The 11,188-nt window shown below is 45.1% G+C and overlaps 1 protein-coding gene across 1 annotated transcript in view; it reads right to left on the reverse strand.

The window, feature by feature from the left end:
- The window catches only part of KL (klotho), a 49,174-nt gene extending 40,440 nt beyond the window's left edge, over positions 1-8,734 (reverse strand). Inside the window, exon 1 of the mRNA XM_055803186.1 lies at positions 7,910-8,734. Within this exon, the coding sequence (XP_055659161.1) occupies positions 7,910-8,734 (825 nt within the window). The remainder of the gene's footprint in view (positions 1-7,909) is intronic.
- Positions 8,735-11,188: the final 2,454 nt, after the last annotated feature.

The following is an 11,188-nucleotide window of genomic DNA, read 5'->3' on the forward strand; positions in this document are numbered from 1 at the left end:
CACCCAACCATTTGACATCTTTTCTAGAAACAGGATCAAAACAGATGCTACTACCTTCCCACCTGTAAAGCAAATAGCCTGAAAAATATAATCCCAGCGGTGCTAACATTTTGTAGCCTTTAGTAAGGGCATTAAACTGATTAATTTACTAAAGGATTCCTGGCTGACTTTTGGACTCACAAAATAACGAGGCATTTCCATAGTATAATCTCCCCTGGCCAAATTTAATCCATCCAGCTGTCTTCAGAGGTGTGCTAAGCTGACGAAAACAGAAGTCAAAGCTCAACTGTTAACATAAGACCTAAAGTGCAAGTAACAAAATGATCACGTGCTGACCGAAGTGACAGTCCACTGGCAATGTGCGTGGCCCCTGTCAGCTCACCCTCCTGCTGAAGAGCATGTCAGAGGTGTCTCGCAGCATCCCCAGCGTTCCAGCCTCTCAGGCCAGCCCGATCCCGAGGCATGTAGAAGCCCCTGTGCCTCGCATCATGCAGAAATCACACAGCTCTGGCTGCCCAATGGCACCGGAACCACCTCTGGTCCCAGTCCCTTGGTTCCTACACCAGCTGTTGTAAACAGCAAATATTTCAGTAACTGAATTTAGAATACAGGGTGGGTGGATGTGCTGTGTTCAGAATCAAAACAAAGCAAAACTTTATAAACTTTTGCAGTTCTCCGTAACACAGAATGCTATCTCTTCTCAGACGAAACATAAAAATAAAGCAACACAAACGTGCTTCAATGTAGCCAAATCCAGAGATTCTTAAATTGCTTCGTCTTAATCCAGTGTGCATCGAAAAGGACCCTCCCTGCCAAATCTCCAGGGAGACGTACCACAAACTTAACAGGCCAGGCTTCTCACGAGTGTGTTGTGCCCTGAGAGTGGAGTTGAAGCTCCCACACCAAGACAGAAGTTGCCATCACTGATACGCTGAACTGTTTATTGTTAATATAGATTACATTTCATTTTTTTCCACTAAAACCTACATTTTCAGAGTTTAAATCATGCCATACACGATTCTGTTATAAATTTGCAAGCAAAGAGGAAGAACGGACATCTACAAGTACTGTCACCTCCACTGCCACCAAAGCATCAAGAGTCTCTTTTCTCAAACTGCGCTAGCTGTCTTGAAAAGAGATACTTGTTCCTACCACTAACACTGAAAGGCCATTCCAGAAGCTCTTTCTTCCAAGAGCTATCCACGACTTCTAAGAGTCAATCTAATTGTACTGATATGGAACTTTTATTCTCTTTTGAGTGTGTGCATCTGGCCCTTTAACTCTAAATTGTCTTCCTGTCATTTTTGTCCAGGAGTATTTACCAGAGAGCATCGGTGTGAACGTACTTCCTTCCCTTCCTTGGTACCATTTGCCTCCTACTCATCCCATTTTACTGAAGACTCCAGTCCCTCGCTGTGGCAAATATCTCTTTCTCCTCTTAGGCTTGGTTAGTTACTCTTCCTTCTTGACAACTCACCTTCTCTGTCTGCTGGCACAGTTTCTCTAAGTGAGGTAATTAAGTTCTTCCTCCTAAAGCCAGTCTCTTCTTTCATGTTTTATTCATGGTCACATCCCATGGGTCACCTTCTCCCTCAAAGATCTGTCCAGTCTTCATTTCAGTCATTTCCTAAACATCCTGAGATGTTGTCTACAACCTTACTCTTCTGTTCCATTCTTCTGATTTAATCTAAAATCAGCATTCACAGTTTTACCCGTGACACTCTTCTATATGCTTTGGCAGGCAAATATTCAAACATGAATAGTTTTTATTTAGTACTTAAAACAGGTAACACATCCTGTAATTCTAAAACCTGTCATCATTGTATATGGAGGTCACCTCCCCTAGTTCTCTCCAGCAGCACTTCTTCATCATTTCCTCTGTATTTTTACCATCATGGAAAGGAAGAAGAAAATCTCCTTGTATACATTTCTTTACCAACAAGTCCATGCAAGCAGGCTGCTTTGATTGCTGGCTCCTTGGCTTTTTTAAAACTTTGCCAAGATCAGCCTTGCACCTTCAGATTAAGTTCAACAGTTCAGCTGTTCATCAGCAACAACCAAACACATAAATCACACGCTCAGTTGCAAGGATTAGTAAACATCTCTCAAACTCTGCCAATTGCTAACTGAAAATCACAAGACTCTACAAACTGGAGGTAAGCAAACTACAGAGCATCTACACACGTCTGTCTGTTCTTTCCCATTTCTCCCAGTGTAAGAAGGATATGCATCAGAGCCCCCCAAAATAATTAAAATTAAATGTCTCCAAATGCCCACACCTTGCACTGCTTTCTGTTCTCTGTCTTTAATGGTCACTGCTTGCCAAGAGTAGTGCCAGCTGCATAGACATATTCACTGCTTCTGTCTAGTTGAAGAAATACTGAAAGATAAGGGGAAAAAATTCTTTGTTCCCCAGAGCAGACCAGGAAAGAGATGCTGTTACTCAAAGAAAGGGTTAATAAATGTCAGGAACAAAGCTAAGGTGATTGCCCAAGAAACTGCTGGCATCCTATTCTGATGTAATTTCTACCGAAGCAAGAGAGATCAGAATTTGACCTTCTAGAAGGCGGGCATGTGATGAGTGAAGCAACTTTCTCTTACGTCATGAGCATTTCTTCCCCACAGAAGACGATGCTTCCAATAGAAAGAAACGACTATCTCTGCACTTTCAACCTGCTGATGGTTGCAGAATATAGAGGTTTCTACCTGACCTACCATGGGAAGAGCTCTCAGAGCTCCTTGCTTTCAGTCAAAAGGGAAAGGCAGGCACTAAGAAATTATGAATTATCTTAAAGTAAAATATACATTTCCTTCGGAAAAAAATGAAGGTAGGCTTTATTTTCCAGGTCCCAACAATATACTTAAGTATGGGTAGGAATTATGTCCATCAACTACCTTAAGTACTGGAAATCTTCCACAGACACAAGATGAAATGGAAACTGGAAAAATATGTCATATGAAGAAGTGCACATTAACATGAGTCCTTCCACACACATCACTCTGGATCCCACAAAGCTACAACAAATACAGGATCTCTTCTGCTTGAGGAAAGGGGCTGAAGGGGAGACCCAAGAATGTCTCATACTTTATAAGGTTTTATTAATGCAAAATGAAAGAGTATCAAGGAGCAGACAGCTTTAAACTCACGTACCCAGTGAGATGTGAATTTTACATTGCTGATCTAAATGCCCTTACCTGTATCAATCTGCTGTTAATCAGTTGTCATTATCTTTCTGGCACTGAGCAGAGCCTCGGCCCGACATGCTAAACAAACACTTCGATCTTAAATGAAAAGCACGCTATTTAAAAAGGAACCATACTAGAACAGTAATCAGAAATATCACCTAGGTACCTCCAGCAACAGCTACTGCAACAATTAAGTCAGGCACATGGTACTCAAAATGAGATAGAAAGAGGCAAATTTGGTGCTGCTTATAGAATTAAACACAGAGACTCGCAGTTGTAACAACCGTAACTACTAAGCACTAAAATCCTCATAATGAACAGGGGCCCTTAAGAAATGCTCAACCTCATAATGAACAGCAAAAGAGTTGAGGTGAGACAACATACCTACAGGCTTGACCTAGTGCTCCTTCACACAGAGAACACACAAATTCTGCTTCCATCCCACTTCAGTCATCAGTGTAGTTTTTGCAGGTCCTGCCTATTGAGTTTTAGTAAGATTTCCTATAATTTCTAAAAAGCTTTTCAGGTTGTAGAATCCCTACACCTGAGAGAAGTTCACTTTTCCATGGTAACACCTTATTCTCCCCATAGTCCTGATATTTCTGTAATTAAAGATCAAAGTATTCTGTAAAGATAAGAAATCACTTTTTTTTGTTTACAGCAGAATATTTGAAAACATTCTTTTTGCAAATGTCTATGCAATCAGGTAGAAATGGCAAGGGGGAAGTTACATATTTGAGCTAATTTTAAAAAAATGAGCATCCTTGAAAACCAAATTCCTGTTTATCACACTGAAAAATGAAACTCGATTTTTTTTTTTCTGATGATGATTGAAGCTTGAGTAAGGTGCACTATAGCTTTTAATGTAATGTATAACCATCTGTAGCTACTGGCACAGAAAACTGCAGCTTGAGATCTGAATTTGCTCTATGGTCTTTGTCATCCCTGACATTTGAAAGATACCTGACACAGATGATTAGTGATTAGAATAATCACCACTGTAATAAATTCTTCGCAAATATATGCTACCCAACTGATACTCAAAACCAGAAACAGAACCATTTTTTTCTTTGTTCTTCTTTGAATTAAGTCTTAAGAGAGCAAGAATAGCAAAAAACCCAAAACTATTCCCAAGAATTATTCCTTCTTTTTCTACAAATTCTGCAACGTTTTTACAACTATGATGAGCTGTGTTACATTCAGGAAAATCCAAAATCACTTCATTTCCACTGAGTGAAAGTTTGAAGGCTGTCTGAATTTTGAAAGAAACAAGATGCACCAAGAAAAGACCATTCTCCTATGCTGCAATTACTTTATTAGGTTTAGCACTGAAGGTCAACAAAAGAGTACTTACCTTTTGTTTTGGAATGAGTTTTGGAATAGAATCAGTCTGTTGCTACGTGACTGGTTTCCAGGCAGCAACTCCACTCACTTCTTCAGGGAAACAACGTGTTCTTATGTTTCTGCAAATGCTGTTTATATTGAGTAAATCCAAGTATGTTCAACTCAGACAATATACTGTGAACCAGTAATGAAATAATGCATTTGCAAAAACCAGAACATAACATGCTGACCTCTCTCAGCTCCTATCTGGAGAAAGCAATGCATTATACACATGACAGATTGTTGGCATTACATTTTCTGGCTGTTGACTTGAGAGAATGCCAACTTTTATGAACTATACTTGATCCATTCAATTTATTTTGTGAATAAACACATACAGCTTCCTGTATTTCTTACCATGTTCAAACAGCTTAGACGTACCCAAAACGACAAGTGTCAGTGGAAATACTATAAAAGGGTGAAGTTTTTACTGAACACTGATCAACATCCCTCAATAACAAACCAAAGATGCATCCATAAAATGTTTTTTCTTACAAATTTTTTACGTTATTTTTATTTGCTTTTTTTAATAAAAAATTTCTTTTACTCCATCCAGTTAGCATCAGTTATGACTCACTTGTGGAAATTCAGGAAATTGAAAGGTAATAAAAAAATTCAGTAAAATAGGATGAAATCCATTCAAGCTAAATTTAAACATCATTATTCAGATCAAACTTCATTGCCCTGTTTTCACCAGCCCTGAATTGAACAACTTGAATTGAATCAAACTCTTATTTGATTATTTATTCAGATAATAAACAACTCACTCAGAAAGACAGAGCCCAAAATCCACATTCGTATCTGTTGAATTTTAAAGTACTTAAAGGAAATCATTACATCTCTTAATGTAATTAGCATCCAGTAAAATAAATCAGTAGACATCAGCTTTCACTAGCTATTCAGCTTTCCACTTACGAGGGCCTTTGGTTTGGATAAATGCAGAAAGACACTTAAAACTGCATATTGTAAATAAGGGGGAAAAAAGTCAGAAAACATGCGTATTAAGTGTTAAGTCTGCCCATTTGCTAAGAAGCAAACATTTATGACAACACATTTTATCTTTTAAAAAACAAACATGTTCTGCAAGCATAATTTCCCTGAGACAAAAAAAAAAGGGACAAGAATGCCACAAAGAAGAAGAAAGGATTAGGAAGAAATCTGGGACCAGACCTTTTGGGTAATGTAAGACATAAGCAGCAAAAGGTTAGGCAGCTGAACAGGGATTTTTTTGTGTGAGATGACAGAACCGCATCTTTTCTTGTGAGGCTGTGAGGACTGTATCTCCCAGCAGCACTGTCTGGTGCTGCACACATCCTCCGGGTCATGTGATGAAGCAGTACTACTGTACAGCCTTCTGATCCAAATCAAGGCTGCTGCTGAGAAAAACTGACCAAACTCACCTACAAAGTTATATGCAACCAACAGTCACACGTTAACGATTATTATTCAAGTTGCAAAGTCAATCACTCAAGAATTATGCAAGACAAGAGTGTAATTTGCACATGGAAATGTAATTCACTCCTTACCGTATGCGGTACAACTTAACCTTTCATTACACACATCCACTTTCTCTATGGGTATCAGGCTGTGTATTCGAAGAAGCTGTACTCTGTAGCTTCGTACTTCACTGCCTGCAGAAGTTGAAAGGTCTAATACCAATACACTATGGAGATGTAAGAAGGAAAAGGAGGATCTCCGTGTTAAAGCTGTTCACTGCTCTGTCCTGGAGAGTTAGGCTCTATCTCTGCCTCTGCTGAAGAGTCCTACCTGGAGGAAGCAGGGAGGGAAGCTCTTCTGTATAAACTGCACATCCCTTATTTTCTGTGTAGGTGATTTGAGATTTTGGGATTTGACTTGTAGAAGAGCTGAAAGTGTAATATAACTGACCAATATTCCAAAAAGATTACACGCCAGGAATAGGGCACTACTAACAATCAGTGGACACTTTGGGTCTTAATTGTATCTTTGTTTCAGTTCCTCGTTCATGAAAATCAGAAAAAAATGAAACTTTGCTGCCTTACGCTGTTGCATAAAATGAAATGTCCACTAATTGTGAAAACCCTGACCGACAGTCACTAAGACAAAACTAATCTTGAGGTTCTGTCACCAAACGAGTATTGGCAGACCCTCCTGTTTTCATTATACTTTTTACATGGCACAGGCAAGCCTTGTGCCTTCATTTCTCATTTGTTAAATAGAAAAGCATAGGGCTTTTCCCTCTCCATAGGGCTTTCACGAGAACAAGCATACGGTTGAGGTTATGAGGGACTGGGACAGATACGATGGTGATGGACTATACTCAAGTGTGAAACATGGTCAAGTACATCCCATGGTACTAACTGAAGAGTTTAAAGGTTTCAGAACCAGGAATTTAAGCTGAAATTTTACCCGCATTCTCCCCACATGTCTTTTCTCTTGCTTGTAGCACTAAACAAATGCAAAAATCATGCAGGAAGGTGGCAAAAAGTTGAATAAGGCATGTGTTGGATGTTTTCTTAATGTTCACATCTAATATACAATACTCATTAGGATATAACTCCTGCCGGTAAGTGTATGTGGAGTTGACGGAGATCAGTAGAGTTCATGAATGTACATTAAGGTGCAACAGAACATGCCTTCATGGGCACACTGTTACAGTTAGGCTGAATCCTTTCTCCTGTCACTGGAAGGATTCATGCACACTTTTGCGTAGTTCTCACTGAGAATCTACAATGTTTGCTTCCAGCAAACATTACAGTTACACCATATATAGATACACTGCATAAAAATTATCTATAGCAGATTACTTATGCCATTTACTAGACCAGCTGGGGAACAGAGGGTCTCTTTTCCTAAAAAGTGTTCACACTCAAAAAACCCCATACTCTGTCAGGAAAATCACTCAGTATGGTATTTTGGCCGCCCCTACCATCCCCATTAGCTCAGTAAGATTTTTTTATCAAATGCACAAATTCTCTTTAGTCATATTAAGCATTTCCACAGTAACCTTAGTAAGCCACTGCTGGACTGGCACAAACGCATCCACTCACCCACCCAGAATGGCATTCGCAAGGGCTGGGAGCAGGATTGACGCTTTCTGCAGGATGCACAGCGTGCTTTAACTCAGCATGTTACCGCTAACTCGACACAAGAGCGGACACTGAGTTCCTGCCTCCCGTCTATGAGCTCAGCCGCCTTTAGCTGTAAATCGGCTGCCCACACTTCAGCTTCCACGGCCGTGGCCGCCCCAGGAGCAGGTGTGCCAGCAGGGCGGGCTGAGGGCAGCCTCCGCACCCTTCCCCTTGGCACGAGCCGGGGGCCGAGGAGCCGTGGGGCCCCCTTCCAGCCGCCCACCATTTACCTGGAGCAGGTGGTGTGCCGCCCGGTAGCCGAGGCGTGGGCCACCCTGCACGCCGGGCGGCAGTCGCCCTGTGCCGTAGCCATGCCAGGCCACCACGTAGGGGTTGTCTATGGTCAGCCAGTAGCGCACCTGCTCGCCAAAATGCCGGAAGCAGAGCTCGGCGTAGTCTTGGAAGAGCTGGGGCAGGACGGGGCTGGCCCAGCCGCCGAAGGCGTCCTGCAGAGCCTGCGGCAGGTCCCAGTGGTACAGGGTGACGACGGGCTCGATGCCCAGCTCCCGCAGGCGGCCCAGCAGCCGCCCGTAGTGGGCCAGCCCGGTGGGGTTGGGGGGTGCCGTGCCGTTGGGCAGCAGCCGGGCCCAGGACAGCGAGAAGCGGTAGTGGGAGACCCCCAGGCGCCGCAGCCCCTCGACGTCGCGGAAGAGGTTGTTGTAGCTGTCGCTGGCCACGTCGCCGCCCGCCGGCCCCGGCGGCGCGGACCCCGGCGGCGTGGCGGGGCGGTGGGCGAAGGTGTCCCAGACCGAGGCGCCTTTGCCGCCCTGGCGCCAGCCGCCCTCCGTCTGGTACGCGGCGCTGCCCGCCCCCCAGAGGAAGCCGTCGGGGAAGGTGTCGTGGAGGAAGAGCTGGTCCTGCGGGTAGGGCAGCCGGGCGAAGCGGGCCCAGGTACCCGCGCCCTGGCCCGGCGCCCCCAGCAGCGGCCGCCCCAGCAGCAGCAGCGGCAGCAGCAGCGGCAGCAGCGGCGGCAGCAGCGGCGGCGCCGTGCGGGACATGCTCCCGGCGGGGCTCCGCGACGGCGGGTCCCTCCGCCCAGCCCCCCGCCGCCCCATTTTATCTCACCTCGCCTTTCCCCCCACCCCCCGCCCCGGTGGGCACGGCCATTAATAATTACCTCGGAGCTGCCGTCCGCATCCTTCCCGCCCGGCTCCCTCGGGGAGAGCTGCCTCTGGGGGCGGGCCCGGCGGTGAGACGGGGCGGGATGGCAGGAAAGGAAGGCAGAGGAGCCGGGGGTCCGCGGGGGTGAGCTGGACCCTGGCTGCCCTTCGGGGTCGCCTCTGTCGCCGCCCGCCTCTACGGCCCCGTGGGGCGGAGTTCCCCGGCAGGGGCCGCCCCGCACCCCTGCGCCTGCTCCGCCGGGGACCCCCGCCTCACTCCGGCGGCGGTGCCCGCCTCGGAGCCGGCAGCCTAGCCGCTGCCCTGCACCCTTTCCCCGAAACGGCTTTTCTGAGGAACCCACGGGGAGACTCGACGGCCGGATCTGTCCCCTCCGAGGAGCTGCGTGTGGCCCCACGGCCGTCGGGGCGCCCGTGGGCCGGCGGGCAGCGGCCAGGGCTGAGGGGTGGGAGCCGCCCGCGGCGGGAAGGGCAGCAAATAAAACCATTTTTCCCTCACCCGGTATTTCCTTCGTGCTACCTTGGCAAAAGCCATCGCGTCGGCAGACTCTCATGGAGCAGTAATTAAAGAGAAACTCGTCCGATGACATTGTCCTCCCCCACTTCCAGTAATTCATGGACTGTCACCTCTCAGTAATAACACTTCTCTGGAGGCTGGTGTAGTTGGCTGTTTACCACATGCAAAACAAGTTGCAATTACAAATGCCTCACAGATCTTTACGGGGAGGAACAAATCGAGCTAAATGTGATTACGAGTTACACCTTATAACCGACTTGAGTGGGTGCAATGCAGGGGCTGCTTTTCTCTGCTTCAGACAAACCAATTTGACCCAGGGCTGTAAAGCAAGAAATAGCTCACCGCTGCAAAAACCTGGTGTTCAGTTGTGTGGACATCTAAGAATAAAACACACCTACTAGACAGGCTGTTAAGGACAGGGAGATGTTCCAGGAGATTAAGTTGTTGTTTAACTACAGCATGAAGGCAGTTAGATAATTTCATGTTAGTTTTAGAAAATACATGCTCTCATGGGAAATTTACAGGTAATTGTTAATAATGAGTAGATGGATTTAAATGCCAGTTGTCATCTGCTGAAGGCTTCCTCTCGTGCACAGGGTGGGCTCTCACACCTTCCAAGTGCAAGCAGGGCATTTGCTGCGCCTATTTCTAGAACTTCCAGCTTCCACCTTTTCTACACTGGTGCAGTTCATTTTGTGGGATTGTTTTGTGCTGTTTTTAAAGGAGATACCAAAGCTATAGTGGACAGGATTGGAGTTAGTCTTCCATCAGTGGTAATTAATTAATTCCCATGTTTGAGGGATGAAGCTCTGAACAGCCCAGGGGACAACTCACACCCTTTCCCTAAGGGAGGAGGTTTGTGGGGTGGCAGCAGTGGGGTGGCAGGCCCAGAACTGGGGCTGCTCACCAGCTGCTGGGAGCGAGTTTGCTATACAGTTTGCTGAAATTTTATTACAGTCTAAGTAAATGAAAACTTGAGCTGCAGCAACAGAGCTGCAGCAACAGAAAAAGGTGTTTGCACCAGCTGGTAGTTACTTGCAGAAGTTGGAGATTAGTTGTTAAGTGCATAGTCACGTTGCTGCAGTTGTTCCTGTGCAAGGAGTGAAGAGCCAGGCTCCCATTCAGCTACTGACCTGATTTCAGTGGAAGTGTAAAGCCTTCATTGGAGCTTGCTGCCAAGGTATTTTGAAAATCGGGATGTAGAGACATGCCTCAGAAATACCTCAGCCAAAAATAGGGTATTAGTGATGCTAAGTCCGTTGCTGACATTTAAAGAAAAAAACACTTCACCGGGTATTGGGGATGCAAGAGATATAAAAATATATCTTGATACATTCTCTTTTAATTTGCTAATTATTAACCAAAACCTAGATCAATGCTATTTATACTTAGGCAGCACCAATAAGTAGGCACTTAACTGAAGCACCTTCATTAGGAGCTCATTTCTTCCCGAGCCTCTCAACAGTCAAGGGAAAGAAACAGCCTTACGTTGTTAAGTCAGCCTAGCTAGATCTTTGACAATTTCTGGAGGTGCTCAGGAAGCCTACAGTGGCTGTGCTCCTGAAGCAAGCAACCCATTTTTGTGGGATGAAATCCAGCCGTAAGTTGCTGGCACAAAGCTGTCGCTTCACCTGTATGTCTGTCCGATGAGAACTTTTCTTTTACTGCAGAAGTCAGAAAATGTGCACTGTGGCCTCTAGTTGCTTGGGTTTTTTTCTTACAGAGAAAGCTTGTTTTCATGCTTTAGGATAACACAATCACCCACTGCTCTAAGCCATTTTTTTTTTTTCCCTGACGAGCAGTCTAACAAACTCTGTGCAATATTAACCATGCAGAAAGGTCAGCCAAACACTTGCAGACACCCAGGTCTCCTC

This window comes from Falco peregrinus, chromosome 4 (genome assembly GCF_023634155.1).
Source record: "Falco peregrinus isolate bFalPer1 chromosome 4, bFalPer1.pri, whole genome shotgun sequence".
NCBI lineage: Eukaryota > Metazoa > Chordata > Aves > Falconiformes > Falconidae > Falco > Falco peregrinus.